The sequence below is a fragment of the Panthera uncia genome (assembly GCF_023721935.1).
Source record: "Panthera uncia isolate 11264 chromosome D3 unlocalized genomic scaffold, Puncia_PCG_1.0 HiC_scaffold_8, whole genome shotgun sequence".
Classification (NCBI taxonomy): domain Eukaryota; kingdom Metazoa; phylum Chordata; class Mammalia; order Carnivora; family Felidae; genus Panthera; species Panthera uncia.
Genome location: NW_026057586.1, coordinates 52,804,690 through 52,821,913, shown reverse-complemented (window position 1 = coordinate 52,821,913; position 17,224 = coordinate 52,804,690). Strand labels below are relative to the sequence as shown.

Below are 17,224 nucleotides of genomic sequence, written 5' to 3'. Positions count from 1 at the left end.
CAATTAGTAGCACATTTTGCTTTGTCATCATGAAAATAACCATATTGTGGCTTGTATTTATTAAAATTGGTTACATCCATGGCACTGTTCTAAACACATCACATATATTAACCATTAACCCATAACCACCATTTGAAAGGTAGACACTCTTATTACAAGTAGGAAACAGTAGCTGGCCCAAAGCCACATACTCATGAGAAAACACTAAGTTGCCTAAAGTCACACTAGAATTCAAATATCAGCCTGGCCATATGTTGATGTCCTTTCTGCTCCAACATGCTGTAGGCATCTCCAGAGCAGCTACTTCCCACCTTTCTTCCTGCCCACATGAGGGTTGGGAAACACACTCTACTATCACTGGGTCACCATGACAGCATCTGCATAGGGAGAGAGAGAATCTCTGGAGACAGAGGCAGTTTGAAGAATTGTCCTAGGCCTCTTGGCTCCCTCCCAAACCCTACCCATAGCAGCTCCGGAATTTCTGCAAAGGCAAGATTTAAGGGTGAAAGGCAGGGATTTAAGCCATATTTGACAGCACTTTACATAAGGGTGAGGAAATGTCTATTGTCTATATCAAAAACTGGAAGGGTGAGGCTGAGGAAGTGAAGAGAAACTTCCCACCCTGACCAACTTTGCACTGCCATTAGAACTCCCTCCCCCATCAGAATTATTTGGGAATTAGATGTTTTAATGTTTTTATTTATTTTTGAGACAGAGAGAGACAGAGCATGAGCAGGGGAGGGGCAGAGAGAGAGGGAGACACAGAATCTGAAACAGGTTCCAGGCTCTGAGCTGTCAGCACAGAGCCCGACATGGGGCTCGAACTCACAGACCGTGAAGTCATGACCTGGCTGAAGTCGGATACTCAACCGACTGAGCCACCAGGCGCCCCGGGAATTAGATGTTTTAGACATAGACCATATTGGGGAAGTGACATAAACTAAAAGTTCTGTGTTCTCATAAAAGCTGATGAGTTACTTAATCCTAGTGCTGTATAATTTAATCACATGCTGAGCCCCTAGCCCCGTCTGTCAGGCCAATAGCATGATATGAACCACTCCACCCCAGACACCAACTGCAATAAAAGCACCCAGTTAGAAATCAGAGGTTCTAAGCACTTAATCTTTCCCTGCCAGTGGGCCTGGGAATTTCCCTGCATCTCATCAATCTCATCTGTTAAGAAACAAGTATATTATAATACTCTCTTCACCCTCCTACCTACACAGCATATAATGATCATTGAGTAGGCTTTTTCCAAGGGTGCCTGGCTACTCGGTAGAGCAGGCAACTCTTGATCTCAGGCTCATGAGTTTGAGCCCCACATTGGGTGTGGAGATTACCTAAGAAAAAAAAAGTGAGCTCTTTCCAAACTACAGTATAAACAGGTACATTTAAGGTGTTAACTTCCTCAAACAAAATTTTTATTTTTAAAAGAAAATGTGTAAAGAAGACAAAGAAAGAAGTCACCAACAGTGGAATTAAAGACGTCAGCCAGGGAGATGTCTGGGGGTCCTCCCTCTTAGTCTCTCCAATGTCGAGAGTGTACATACCTGCCTGCTGCTTCTGCTTTTTCTCCCCAAAGTTCCTCTGCCTAGCATACAAGGCCCTCAGCTGCTAGTTTTCAGGGAATTTAAAGGAAGTATATGTGTTTAGGAAGGATCTGAGGCTTCTTTCTTATTAAAGAAGACACATTGCAATTAAGTGGAACTGAGTGCATGCAGTTAAATAACTACTGAACCACACCCGAGCTGGGTATTTTATAGGGAGATCTGAAGCAATTGGGTGGGTTTGCAGCTTTGGAGCTATTAATTTAGTCAGACTTCTTTTAATTCTTATTGATCACTCTTTTTCCCATAGGTGTGAGGTGGGCACAGATAGCTGGTCTCAATGCAATGACACACCTGTGAAGTTTGCTCGTTTTCCAGTCACTGGGTTGATAGAAGGTCGTTCTTACATATTCCGAGTTCGAGCTGTGAATAAAACTGGAATAGGTCTACCATCTAGAGTTTCTGAGCCCGTGGCTGCTCTGGATCCAGCTGAGAAAGCTAGACTGAAAAGTAAGCATTTTTCAATTTTCAGGATCTTCTTGAACTTTTTAAAAATATATTTATAACTGTAGTACAGCTCATTGCGAGGTCATTCCTCCCCCTTCCACTAGAGGGAGAAGAGAATAGGAAATCCTTTATGGGTTAGAAAATCCTAGAGGAAAAAAACAAAAACAAAAACAATTTGTTTTCTTGACTCATCCATTCACTAAGAGCTTTATTTTTTTGTTTTTTAAAAAATAACTTATTTATTTTTAAATTTACATCCAAGTTAGTTATCATATAGTGCAACAATGATTTCAGGAGTAGATTCCTTAATGCCCCTTACCCATTTAACCCATCCCCCCCCCCCACACACGCACAATCCCTCCAGCAACCCTCTGTTCTCTATATTTAAGAGTTAAGAGCTTTATTTCTTATTTTGATTCAGAAAATTCTCCTTATTAAATTGAGTTCTGGTCATTCTGTTTGAAATGAAATATGATAATCAAGAGCCCGGGAAGCATTTTTATTCATTTTATTAGCACACTCCAAATATGTTTTTCCTTTAATTCTTAAAATTATAAGATGGTCACATCTTTTGATGGTCACAATGGGGAAGGGAGGTCGTTATTGGCATCTAGTGGGTAGATGCCAGGGATGCTTCTTAACCTAGAATTTGCCCCCTAGAGCATTAATATCTCCACACCGTGAGTTTCTTTATATCAAAGGAAAAAGACATTTACAACATATCTGATCTATACTTGAGTTTCCATATCAGACCATCAAAAATAATCTTTTCATATATTTAAACTCCAAGTCTCAATGTCAAAACCATGGTATATGAATTACGCTCTGCATTTGTTTCATGGGAACCCATATGCATCCTCAATAATAGAAACCACAAAATGATATTTTAAAAAACTGTTCGAGGGGCACCTGGGTGGCTCAGTCGGTTGAGCATCTGACCTTGGCTCAGGTCATGATCTCACGGTCCATGAGTTTGAGCCCACGTCGGGCTCTGTGCTGACAGCTCAGAGCCTGGAGCTTGCATCGGATTCTGTGTCTCCCTCTGTCTCTGCCTCTCCCCTGCTCATGCTCTCTCTCTCTCTCTCTCTCTCAAAAATAAATAAACATTTTAAAAAACAAAAATAAATCATTGGATATTAACACTTCAGTCTATAACAGATTTTTCAACGTTGGCCCTATAGACAGTCTATAATATAGACAGCCAGATAATTCTTTGTTATGGGGGCTGTCCTGTTCATTGTAGGATGTTGAGAAGCATCCCTGGCATCTACCCACTAGATGCCAATAACGACCTCCCTTCCCCATTGTGACCATCAAAATTGTCCCCAGACATTACCAAATGTCCCTGAGGGGCAAAATCACCCCAGTTGAGGACTGCTAGTCTATGTCCTATTTGCAGTGTTTTTTTGTTTGTTTGTTTGTTTGTTTGTTTTGTTTTTGCCTTAGGTAGATACATGGCGTCACAAAAAGCTAAGCTCCAGAAAAAGTCTGGAGACTTTTTCTAATCAGGCTCCTTGATTGCCCTCTAATTACTTTTCACTTACTATCTGACTTCCCTCCCTCTTTCCTAATTCCATCTCATTCTTTCATTTACTCTATTTTTTAAATAAATTCTAATGAGAGTAAGATTCGTTTGAATTGAAAATAGGTTATCTTATGTATTACCTTTCTGTTTCTGTACAAACTATGGTGAAAAGTCTGGTGATAAAGCAGGAGTTGAACCATTCTCTCTGATATTTGTGGGAACACAGAAGTGAATTTCCTCTTCAATGAATGAATGAATGAATGAATGAATGAATGAAATGGATTTAAATGCATTTTACTCTTTTCCTGCCCATCTCACCCATTTTTCTTACTCCAGATCTAAGCTGGTTTCCTTCATAAATAACACTTGTCAAAATACAATGGAAAGAAATCGCTTTCATTGAACTGTACTGCAGGATTCACTTCATTCACTTTCATTTCATTGTACTGCAGGATTAGCTCCCCTCTCCTCTTTGAGCTTCATTATTGCAGATAAATAACTACTGGGCTTACAATTGTTCCAGAAACGTTTCCCCCAAATACATGCTATCTCTTAAGAAGACATGAGGGAACCTACATGTTTCCAGAGATCTATATTGAATAGTAAACAAACACAGGTTATTTACCTTGCTTGCGAAAGTACATTTCCAGAAATATTGACTCCAACTAGGCAGGTTCTGTGCTCTAGCAGATTGTGAGTCCCTTGAAGACGTAACACCGTATATGTGCTCAGTAAGATTCATTATGGAAATACCTAAGCAAACGAGTAACAAACTCAATTCTGACTAATATGGCCAGTTTGTGAATACAGTTGAAACTGCATTTAAGAATTTCGTGATTTTTACATTTATCTATGTTTAGGTCGCCCTTCAGCACCCTGGACTGGACAGATCATTGTCACTGAAGAAGAACCTTCAGGTAAAACTCTGTTTTCCCCAGATATTATTGCCCACGTTTTGCCATGTGGTTTATCCTTTATTGTGAAGGGTACAGTGCATATTATTTAAGATGTTTAGAGAGGACATTCTGAAATATTTGGATACCATAAAGGAACTTATATTTTCAGAGATTCACTGTTTTAAAAAAAGGCTTATTGAGGTACAGTTGACATATAGTAAATTGATATCTGTAAAATGTACAATTTGATAAATTCTACATGTGTATATTCCTGTGAAACTGTCACCATGATCAAAATAATAAACGCATGCATCACCCCTAAAATTTTCACAGGCCCCTTTGTAATTTCTTTCTCATACCTCTTCCCCATCTCCAGGCCATCACTGATCTGCTTTCTGTCACTATAGTTTGCATTGTCCAAACTTTTAGATGAATGAATCATACTCATTTTTATCTTATTTTCCTCACTGAGCATAATTGCTTTAAGATTTATTCATGTTGATGTATATATCAGTTCATTTCAATTTTTTCATCCATTTACTGTCAAAAATTTCTATGAATATCCTTGTTAAGTGTTTGTAGGGACATATGCTTTCATTTTTCTTGGATGAATACCTAGGAGTTGAATGGATAGGTCATATGGTAGGTGTGTTTAATTTTTAAAGAAACTGCCAACTGTTTCCAAGATGGTTATACCACCTTGCATTCCCATCAGCAGTATGTGAGTTCCAGTTGTCCACGTTATCACCAGTAGTGGTATTTTATAGTGGGTGCGTAGTGGTTTTAATTTACATTTTCCTAATAATGTTGGGCATCTTTTTTTTTTTTTTTTTTTTACATTTATTTCTTTTTGAGAAACAGAGTGAGACAAAGCGTGAGCAGGGGAGGGGCACAGAGAGAAGGAGACACAGAATTTGAAGCAGGCTCCAGGCTCTGAGCAAGCAGTCAGCATAGAGCCTGATGCAGGGCTCGAACCCACAGGCTGTGAGACATGACCTGAGCCAAAGTCAGACGCTCAACCGACTGAGCCACCCAGGAGCCCCAATGTTGGGCATCTTTTTATGTATATATTGCCATTTTTGCATCATGATGCTTGAATCTTTGCCAAATCAAGTTTACTCAGATATTTTTCCTGTTTTGTTTTCTAGAAATGTTACAACATTAGCTCTTAGATTTTAATCTATGCTCCATTTCAAATCATTTTTTTCTATATTTTATGAAGTAAGAACCCAAGTTGTTCTTCTTATTATCTTTATCATTTTGCATATGGCTATCCAATTATTTCAGCAATCTGTTCAAAAGATAATCCTTTTCCCATTGAATTGCCTTGGCACCATTGTCAAAATCAATTGGTTGCATATTTCTGGACTCTCTATTGGTCAATTTTATTTTCTCTACACCAATCACACTATCTTGATTACTGTAGCTTTTATAAGCTTCAGGTTGTTGTTGTTTTAAAAAGCTTCATAGTTTAAAACAAAAAACCAAACGAATAAATAGCTTCAGAGTTTTGAAATTAGGTAGTATTAGTCCTCTGATTTTTTTCCCCAAAGTTGTTTTTGCTATTCTGTCTTTGCATTTCCATGTAAATTTTAAAATCAGCTTATTAATTTCTATTAAAAAACTTATGGATATTTCAACTGAGTCTTTTATATCCTTAATGATTTTCTATCTACTTGGTCTATTAAATTGATAGAGCAGTGATGAAATCTCTGACTGAAAAATAGATTTATGTATTTCTTCTTGCAGCTCTACCAGGTTTTGCTTCATATAGTTTGAGGTTTTGTTATTACATGCATAAGTAATTTATCTTCTAATGAATTGACCACTGTATTATTATAAAGTGATACTTTTTATTCATGGTTGTGTTTTTTGCTTAGGAATCTACCTTGTCTGATATTAATGTAATCATTCCAGGGTTGTTGTTTTTTTTATCAGTGCTAGCATGGCATATGATTTTCATCCTTTTACTTTTGACCTATATTTAAATTGTATTTTTTTAGGCAGCATATAACTGAGTCTTGACTTTTTATCCACTTGGGTAATCTTTGCCTTTTTACTAGAGTGAACAATTTACATTTTGTGTGATTATTGATATGGCTGGATTTAAATCTACCGTCTTGCTATTTATTTTCTATCTGTTCCATGTGTTTGTTTCCTTTCTCCTCTTTTTCTACTTTCTTTTGGTTTTAGTATTTTTTATTATTCCATTTTAGCTGTGTTATCTTATTAGCTATAATTCTTTATTTTGTATTATACTAGTTCAGAATTTATAATATACATCTTATCACAACCTTTCTTCAAGTAATATTATATTACTTCATGTATAGTGTAAGAACTTAAAACAGTATTATTCCATTTCCCCCTTCAAGCCTTGATGCTGTTATTGCATGGATTTTATTTGTGTATATATTATAAATTGCACAATACATTGCTATTATTTTGGTTCAAATAGTCACTTATCTTTCAAAGAAATTTAAAAGTAAGAACAAATTTTCAAATATTCACTCACATTTTTACCATTTCTGTTGTTCTTCATTTCTTTGGGTAGATCTCTTTGTTTTTGTAAGGTTTATTTATTTACTTATTTATTTTTTTAATTTTTTTTTTTAATGTTTATATTTGAGACAGACAGAGACAGAGCATGAACAGGGGAGGGGCAGAGAGAGAGGGAGACACAGAATCTGAAACAGGCTCCGGGCTCTGAGCCATCAGCACAGAGCCCGACGCGGGGCTCGAACTCACGGACCGTGGGATCATGACCTGAGCTGAAGTCGGACGCTCAACCGACTGAGCCACCCAGGCGCCCCTAAGGTTTATTTATTTTTGAGTGAAAGAGAGACAGACAGAGTGCTAGTGAGGGAGGGCAGGAAGAGGGAGACACAGAATCTGAAGCAGGCTCCAGGCTCTGAGCTGTCTTCACAAAGCCCAGTGCGGGACTTAAACTCACAAACCATGAGATCATGACCTGAGCCGAAGTCAGCGCTTAACCTACTCAGCCACCCAGGTGCCCCTGTGTAGATCTCTTTGAATCTCAGGCATTTCCTTTACTATTTCTTATAGTGCAGGCCTGCTGGTTATGAATTATTTTATTTTTTTTGTATGTCCGAAACAGTCTCTGTTTCATCTTCATTTTTGAAATATATGTTCATTGGTTATAGAATTCTAGGTTGACAGTTTTCCTTTCAGTACTTAAAAAAAATTTTTTTTTAATGTTTATTTATTTTTGAGAGAGAGAGACAGAGCTCAAGAGGGGAAGGGCCAGAGAGAGAGGGAGACACAGAATCTGAAGTAGGTTCCAGGTTCCAAGCTGTCAGCACAGAACCTGATGTGGGGCTCAAATTCACGAACTGAGAGATCATGACCTGAGCCAAAGTCAAACGCTTAACCAACTGAGCCACCCAGGCACCCTTCCTTTCAGTACTTTAGAAAGGATGGTCCATTATAGCTCAGACCTACACTATAAGAATGATTATTGTTATTCTTACTTTGTCCCTCAGATATTTTCCTCTCTGCCTGATTTTAATAGATTCTTTTTATCACTGGATTTACAAATTTGATTATGATATGCATCTGTGTTGTTTCCTTCATGTGTCTTGTGCTTGGGGTGTACAAGTTTCTTGGATTCATGAGATTGGAAATGGATTCATGAGATTGGTTTCATGAGATTTGGAAAATTTTTTCACCAGTATTTCTTCTTTAAATTTTTAAAAAATGTTTATTTTTATTTTTGAGAGAGAGAGAGAGAGAGAGAGAGAGAGAGAGACAGTGTAAGTGGGGAGGGGCCAGAGAGAGGGACACAGAATCTGAAGCAGGCTCCAGGCTCTGAGCTGTCATCACAGAGCCCGATGTGGGGTTCGAACTCATGAATTGCAAGATCATGACCTGAGCCGAAGTCGGACACTCAACCGACTGAGCCACTCAGGCACCCCTCACAAGTCTTTCTTTAAACATCTTTTTTCTGTATCCCTTTCTCTCTTCTCTACTTTAGGAAATCCAATTACATGTCACTTGAAACCACAGCTTGCTGATGCGATATCCATTTTTCCTTTCAGTCTTTTTGATTTCTGTGTTCCATTTTAGACATTTTCTACTACTGTGCCATAATTTTACCATCCTTTTCTTCAGTGTCTAACTTGCTGTGAATTCCAGTCAGTGTGTGGGTTTTGTTTTGTTTTGTTTTCATTTTAGGTTTTGTAATTTACAGCTGTAGAAGTCTGTAGAAGTCTGTAGAAGCTGTAGAACAATTTGTATTATTTTTACATTTTCCATGTCTTTAATTAACAGGTTGAATCTTTATGCTCTGGAACATAATGAATACATTTATAATAACTGTTTTTATATCCTTGCCTGTTAATTCTATCATCTGTGACATTTTTGATTTTGTTTTCATTGATTGATTTTTCTCCTCAGAAGGGGCTATATTTTCATGATTCTTTGCATACTTAATAATTTTTCATGAGATGCCAGACATTTTGAACTTACATTGTGTGGTGCTGGATATTTTTGTTTTTTTATAAATGCTCTTGAGCTTTGTTCTGGGGAAACGATTTGATCTTTCAAGGGTTGCTTTGTTAGGTGAAATCAGAACAGCCTTTAGTCTAGGGATAATTTGGCCATACTACAGAGGAAATACCCTTCTGAGCAGTACTCTACCGGATGCTTGGGAATTAGATTTATACTCTGACTGGTGGGAATATGGACTCTCCCAGGCCCCATGAAAGCTTTGAGGATTGTTCTCTCCAATTCTTTTGTGTGGGTTTTCTCCAGCCTCAAGTGGTTTCCTCATATTCATGTTCTGATCAGTACTCAGGTGAACACTCCAGACAGACCCTCTGCAGATCTCTGAAGCCTCTCTCTCTCAGTGTAGCCCTTTCCTCCAGTATTCATCCTTCTGACTCTATCTATAGATAGATACCTTGCCCTTCCTGGAATTCCAGCTTTTTTTCCTCCAGCTGGGGAGACTGCCAGGCTCTACGTGGTTCCTCTTCCTGAGCTGCTGTCTTGAACTTCTCTCTGGACAATAAACTAGGACAATAGTAGAGCTCACTTTAATTTGTTTCTCTTCTATCAGTCATCATTGTCCTAAGACAGCTAATATCCAATGTCTATAAACAGGTGTTTCATGTATTTTGCATGGTATTTTAGTTATTTGACATGGAAGGGTTACTCTGATGTCAGGAACTGTGGAGGCTCTAAAATTTTACCCGACTTACAAACTAATACATTTTCTACCACAGTTTCATAGATGCTGGCAGAAGACAAGAGAGTCCTAGATCAGAAACAAAGGACTCTATAATTCACAGCGTGGTAGACCACATGAGCTTCACGTTCCCATTATTCTTCCCTGCACTGTCTCCCCCTCCCCACACCAAGTCCCACAGGGTGGTGTGAAGGAGCACAGATGGGTGTGCACACACAGTACATTTGTGTCACATCTGAGAAACCTTGTACTTAGGACACCCCAGTCTTCTAGGGGGGCTGCTGACAGATCTACCCAACCTTTCTCTGAAGGACATTATCTTTACTATTCTGGGCAGAAAACAAGACAACTTTCTGCCCTAGAGAATATACTATCTCATATTCCAAGTTTGTTTGCTTTCCAAACATCCTTGAAAAGATATTCTATATATTTTCTTAATGTTTATTCATTTTTGAGAGAGAAAGAGACAGAGCGTGAGTAGGGGAGGGGTAGAGAGAGAGGGAGACATAGAACTCAAAGCAGGTTCCAGGCTCTGTGCTGTCAGCGTGCCCTGAAAAGATATTCTATAAAAAGCTGATATAAGATGTACAGAAAGTAAAACTTATGTCATTACTACTGTTTTTAAGGACCAGAAAGAAAATCAGAACTGTCAAGCAAAGAAAGTAAAATTGTGGCTTTGAGTGAATGAATGAATGTTTTAGGAAGGATTTCAGAGTTGGGGTACTTCTTTATACTGTGGAGAAGTAATGAACTCTTCCCCCAGTAGGAGAGAAGCATCTGTGCCTCTTGGAGCATGCTGGGCTTCCCAGAGTGTGTGCTTTTCACTTTTCCTCATTGTTTTTCAGAGGGTATTGTTCCTGGGCCCCCCACAGACCTCTCTGTCACAGAGGCCACCCGGAGCTATGTGGTGCTAAGTTGGAAGCCCCCTGGCCAGCGTGGCCACGAGGGCATTCTGTACTTTGTGGAAAAGGTAAGACTCTGGGATCAAACATTATTACCTCATGCCACTTCCTAAAGATTTCTTTAGAGAACTAGAGCTTAAATTTCCATTGTGTCCTGAACTCTTCAAACCCGTATAAACTATGAACAATCTTCACAGAAAAATGCATATCACACAAAACTTTGCCTAAAAGTTCAGGGGGTGTATAGATCTGTGAAGCTCACCCATAGACTCCAAGGAGGCCCACAGACCTCAAATTATAACCCTTTAAGAAGAGAATTGCTCCCGAAACTGTAGATTGTTCATATGGCAGTTTTCTAGAAGCTTTCTCTGTCTCTCTCGCTCTAGTAATAGCTTCTCATCTCTCTACAATTTGTCTTAAGCAGTCGAAACTGAAGATCAATGAGGGTAGATGAGCCAGAGGAATAGAAGTGACAATACTTTCAGAATACTGTCAAATAGCTGGAGGATCAAAGAGAGAAAGTCCTTACATGCTGCCTGGCACTTGGCCAGCACTACTCTAAGTACAGGTAGTAGGATGGGGTCAGAGATTGCAAAACAGCATGAGATACTGGCTAGTTCTTTCCCTCAAATATCTTGTAATTTTATTGTCATGCTCTTGGAGAGGGCAGCGTATAATGAAAGCCTAAAATGGGTGGAATGATGAGAATTATATGTGAATCTACCATAGACACAGATCTAAGGGCAGTTACAGTAAGCATTTATGCCCAGAAAATGGAGAAGAGCCAAGTCCTAGACAGGACGTTATTTGGGGCAAGTGCCCTAGTTTCAAGGGCAGACACAAAGGAGGAGTATCTGCCAGGCAAAACATAATTGCCTCCGGGACGGGGCATTTCAAGAGAATTTACTTAAAATGAGGTTCAAAATCCATTCATTAAGAAAGTTTTGATTAAGATATAATTGAAAAAAATGAAACTAGAATAAGCTTATTTTCTGTTACCCATAAGAACATTTACATTTATACTGGCAGCCACGCACCATTATTTTTGAAGAACAACAAATGAAACAATTGGCTGTATTTTTTGTGTATTTTGTTTTTATAAAATTGTGTGATAACAGGGTAAGTTGTCATTTACTTTACATTTTACCTTCGTAGTAAAATTATAGAAAAGGTTTCTACTTGGCAAAAATATTGTGGAGCTTGGTGAGTTTTCCTAAGAGCTTTTGTGTTTCATCCTTAATGCTATTCTGATCATTCAATTTCAGAACATCTATTAGGTCACCTTCCCTGATAATTATTACAGGAGAATAGACATGATGGGTATATAGGTACTTGCAAACTTCTGCAAATTAGGTGACAACATGAAAGTAATATGCAACTATCTTCATGGCCTTTTAGTTATTTGAGATCATCAGAGAATATTATACTAGCATTAAAAATGCTAGGGTCTGTGGTTTTCCTATTTTAATTAATAAATGTATTAATTTATGTCCTTTTTAAAGACATTTATCATGTCTTTGAGGAGCATGCCTCACTTCTCCTTGTCCCTAGCACATTGGTAACAATAAATGGATTATTTCTGTAACATGGACATCTTTCAAAAGAATCTGATTTTACTAAAAACATATTAGATTTTTTATTGTTAGTAATTTGTATATTTTCTAGATATTAACCTCAAATTAACTAGAACTTGAGTAGCATTTCTGATTTTAAAATTTTTCTTTTCTTTTTTTTTCTTAATAGAGGGCAAGACTAGAGTGGAAAATGTTTATTTCCTGGTGTGCTTAATACATACCCTCCACTGAATCTTTTCGAAATTCTCCACAGGAAGAGAGTTCTGAGTAAGCTCTCTGACAGTAATTACCATCTTTCCTATAATAATGACACAGTAACAATGTACCACTGAGGCGTTTTCTTCAAATGAGTCAACTTTGGCTTCTGTTAAACATTTCCTCTGGTCACATAAACTCTAATTTCTCCAGGAAAGTCTATTAACTTCCCTAGACCTAAATACATATGAGTCTGTGATTAAAAATGTAAGTGTTCATCCACCAGCAAACCTGGCATGGAACAGAGGGAACATTTCGAGTACAGGGTGAGCAGAGAGGCCTGTAAAGGCATGGATGACGTATACAAAAGGCCCAGGATGTTGACATATTGGGGGAGCAGAACATGTCCAGAGACCTAGGGCACACTTACAGAACTATCCAAACATCACACCGTTGTCCTGAGCCGAGACTCAAGCTATTCTGATGAGCCACTTCTAATACATTGACCTTTCTTTTTTTTTTTTTTTTAACATTTATTTATTTTTGAGACAGAGAGAGAGCGTGAACAGGGGAGGGTCAGAGAAAGAGGGAGACACAGAATCTGAAACAGGCTCCAGGCTCTGAGCCGTCAGCACAGAGCCCGACGCGGGGCTCGAACCCACGGACCGTGAGATCATGACCTGAGCCGAAGTCGGCCGCTTAACCGACTGAGCCACCCAGGCGCCCCTACACTGACCTTTCTAAAGAGAAATGTTCTACATGCTTTTGTCCCGCAGCACATTTTCATCCCCAGAATATTCATGCCCATGGGAGTTCTGCTTCTTTAATTACCCCTGAGCTTGCACTTCTTTACAGAACTTTTTACCAGAATTTGCATGCACATAAAGCACAAAGTCACCTGTTATGGCTAAAGCTTATGCCCAGTTACACCATGTCTGTGAGCCCTAAAATGGTTGATAGTGAGGGGTTTATTAGCAAGGTTATTGGATGGATCGGCCTCCAGTGTTCCCAGCCTTCCTATACTGTGTTCTTCTCAGCCCCAAACTTTTTTCTCAGATGTCTTATGTCTTCAGCTCTTTCTCTCTCATTCCCTTATCAAAAATCTGGTCCTGTCAGAGATAAGGGTTGTATCACTTGCTAGCTCTGTTTCTGCATGCAGGAATGTTTACCAATGACCAGGCACTGTTCTTTTTTTTTTCCTTTCATAAAAATTTATGTTTATTATGCTTAATCAAATGTAAGTGATACATCCAAGGAAAAATTTGCTATTTTTTTAAATGAAATTTATTGTCAAATTGTTTTCTCTACAACACCCAGTGCTCATCCCAACAGGTGGACCAGGCACTGTTTGAAGCACTCTGCACATGTTAACTCACCTAATACTTACGGTAACCTTATGAGGGAAATGCTTTTATTTTCATCATGCCTATTTTGTAGATGAGGAAATTGAGGCTTCGGTGGGGCATATAATTTGCTCAGGGTCACACATTTAGTAAGAGACAGAGCTAGTATTTGAACCCAGACAGTCTGGCTCAGTTTCATATACTGTATCCAACTAGTATACATTGCTGCCTTTCAACCTTCCCAAGCCTGTCTTCTCTGGACAACATGGATAATCACACAGTGCTACCTCCACAATACTTAGTTCAGAGCACAGTTGAGAAGATTAAAGAGTTACAATGACATAAATCCCCTAGCACAGTAAAAGGCAGCTATTATTTTTTATTATGAAAGTATAAATGACTGATAATTGTTATATGTTCCCCAGGGGAGAATGTGTCAAAATGAATTAAAGCCATAAACTGAAGAATTGAAGGTCTGGGAGAATTTTATCCCTCAGTTATCAGCAGATTGACTGGTTAGGGGGAATTTATCCTCTCTACCCTTCCACACACAATGACACATCATGAAAGATTCGACAAGGGACTTTAGAGGTTACCCTGTCACATTTGCTTATTTTGCAAATGTTAAAACTGAGACCAAACAATACTCATGTGACTCTCCCCAGGTCACATGTCTTATTCTTAACAAAGCTAGGACCAGAGTGGATGCCTCTGGATCCTTTTCACCATACCATGTTGTCTCTCATTTCAAATCCATGAAGGTTATGCCAAACGATATACCAGTATTTTTATAGTCCCAAGAATGTATCATCCCTCACAGCTGGTCACTATATCTCAAGGTTTGGATTTCTGGAAAAGTATCTTGAAACTGTTCAAAAGTTCCAAAGCAAAATCATTTCTGCTGACCTTGGGCAGAATTGAGAGTACAAATAGGAGGGGAAAAGGATTACTGAAGACTACTGATAGTTTTCTCACTATATTCTCTACCAAAGTGCAAATAGACACCACATCCTTTCAAGGATTTCAGAGTCACTCTAGACCACTTTAATTCCAAGAATAGAATTGCTTTAAATTAGTTTTTCCCATAATTTATTCTAAAATATGGGTAAGAAAAAAAGAACATCTTTATCTTTCATTAGCTTCCTTCCTTCCTTCCTTCCTTCCTTCCTTCCTTCCTTCCTTCCAAATTCAAAAAAAAAAATTCATTCATTCAGGAAAAAACAATTGTTGATTATTTCCTATGTGTCAGATACAATTCTAGGCTCTGGAGGATAGCAGTGAACAAGACAACTTGCTGAACTCAATTTACTGAAACTTATTTTTCAATGGAGGAGATGACAAATAACTTAATTTCAAATAGAGATAAGTGTTTAAAAAAATAATAAAGCAAGATAAAGGATAGAGAGTGATGAGAAAGGAACAAAGAACTCTTTCAGATTCTTTGGTAGAATAGGGAGGGGGTGATCAAGAAGGGCTTTCTGAGGAGGTGGTGTTTGAGCACAGACCTGAATGATATTCTGAATCATTAAATAACACTCAATTAAAATAAAAGTTTATAGCAGTGAAAATTAAAGTATCTTATATAGCACATTAAATTGAATTACCCACCCTAAGAATTAGAAAAGGATCTGACCCCAAGCAGTCCTCAAAATAAATTAAGGTCTTTTATAAGTCGATCAGTGATCTTACTTGGTTAATAAAGTCAGTGAAGTATTAAAGTATTTATCAAACAATGCAAAGCCAATTTTATTTAGATAATCCTATGGACTACAGATGCTTCATCCCCATTTCCTCCAAATCTCTTCTCCAGTTCAACTCACTGGTAACAGGTAGGTGGTTTGTTGACGGATAAATAAGACTGCTAGATGCCTGGCCTAGAGGTCCCATTTATTCTTGCCGTGCCGTGAATGGGTCTCACTGTTTGGGCTGCAGTGTGACGCAGAGACAGAAAACTGGCAGCGGGTGAACACAGAGCTCCCTGTGAAGTCTCCCCGCTTTGCTCTCTTCGACCTGGCTGAAGGGAAATCCTACCGCTTCCGCGTCCGCTGTTCTAACTCGGCAGGAGTGGGTGAGCCCTCAGAGGCAACGGAAGTGACCGTGGTAGGGGATAAACTTGGTAAGTGTGGAGTTCCCTTGAACAACTGTAAACTTCTTTTACTTCAATTTAAGAAAAACTTCCAAAGCAAGTACTCATCAGAACGTATATGCCCGGAAGCAAAAGTAGTGGCATCCTTCTTTCGTATCATGAATTTAATTGATGACTATACTTGACTGATACATTTCAAAAATTCATTATTATGAATGATGAAGTTATGAAAAGTAAACTTCTTTGGGAGTTTCAACAGTATTGTTAATGTATTTTTTCTGGAGTGGGTTGGTAGGTTCCTGGGTATTTAGTTTATCATTATGCCCCCACACTAACATATTTTTTTTTTATTTTCTGCTTTAACAAATATAAAGTAAGTAACTGTATGTTTGAGATGATTACTTATGTAAAATTTATGTGTGTGTGTGTGTGTGTGTGTGTGTGTGTGAGAGAGAGAGAGAGAGAGAGAGAGAGAGAGATAAGAATGAAGTTTTTTAAACCACACCTGAGTTTGATCATCATTTTCCTCCTTTGTCAGATATCCCAAAGGCCCCAGGCAAAATCATCCCAAGCAGAAATACAGACACATCAGTGGTAGTTTCATGGGAGGAATCCAAAGACGCCAAAGAACTGGTCGGGTACTACATAGAGTCAAGTGTGGTTGGCTCTGGCAAGTGGGAGCCCTGCAACAACAACCCTGTGAAGGGCCCACGGTAACCACAGTGTTGGGGGGTGGGCTGTGGGGAGCCTTCTGACTCTAGAGCATAGAGGCTATCAGGAGGAAATCAGCCATGGACCCATACAGCAGCACCAACATCCAGTGGAGGAAGACTTTTTAAAACATTATGCTTTAAGGGGTGGCTCAGTTGGTTAAGCGTCCGTCTGACTTCAACTCAGGTCATGATCTCATGGTTCATGTGTTCGAGCCTCACGTTGGGCTCTGTGCTGATAGCTCAGAGCCTGGAGCCTGCTTCGGATTCTGTGACTCCCTCTCCCTCTGCCCCTTTCCTTGCTCATGCTCTCTCTCTCTCTCTCTCTCTCTTAAAAATAAATAAGTATTTAAAAAATTTAAAAAGAACATTATGCTTTATATATCCAAATGAAATAAAAATTGAACATTATCTACTGCTATATTTTTTTTTAAAGTTTTCTTGGGATATTAAACACTTAGAAACACATTAATGCCAGCTATGATGGGTTCACTTTATAGCTCTTTTCTGATTCTTTTCCTTTATGCTATTTGTTCTTTCTACCCCTCTTTTGTGGTCTTTAATATCCAAAATGATAAGATTTCAAGGGTCTAATAGGCTCTAGCTGACATAAAATAGCCAGGCATTTTAAATGAATAGGAAAAAAGTATCAACATTTTACAAATTTTGAACATGGTGAAACTCAGTGCTAAGGAGACATAAGTAACACCAAAAAAAAGGACACTCAGAATACTTT

At 38.5% G+C, this 17,224-nt stretch overlaps 1 protein-coding gene across 8 annotated transcripts in view; it reads left to right on the top strand.

The window, feature by feature from the left end:
• MYOM1 (myomesin 1) overlaps positions 1 to 17,224 on the top strand; it is a 168,652-nt gene that overhangs the window by 80,976 nt on the left and 70,452 nt on the right. For all 8 annotated transcript variants that reach the window (XR_007455300.1, XR_007455299.1, XM_049619690.1 and 5 more), the window contains 5 exons: positions 1,858 to 2,057; positions 4,440 to 4,496; positions 10,524 to 10,648; positions 15,625 to 15,808; positions 16,317 to 16,491. Coding sequence is in view for 6 of the 8 variants with exons in the window: in XM_049619690.1 (XP_049475647.1) it covers positions 1,858 to 2,057; positions 4,440 to 4,496; positions 10,524 to 10,648; positions 15,625 to 15,808; positions 16,317 to 16,491 (741 nt within the window). In the remaining 2 variants the exon portion in view is untranslated. The remainder of the gene's footprint in view (positions 1 to 1,857; positions 2,058 to 4,439; positions 4,497 to 10,523; positions 10,649 to 15,624; positions 15,809 to 16,316; positions 16,492 to 17,224) is intronic.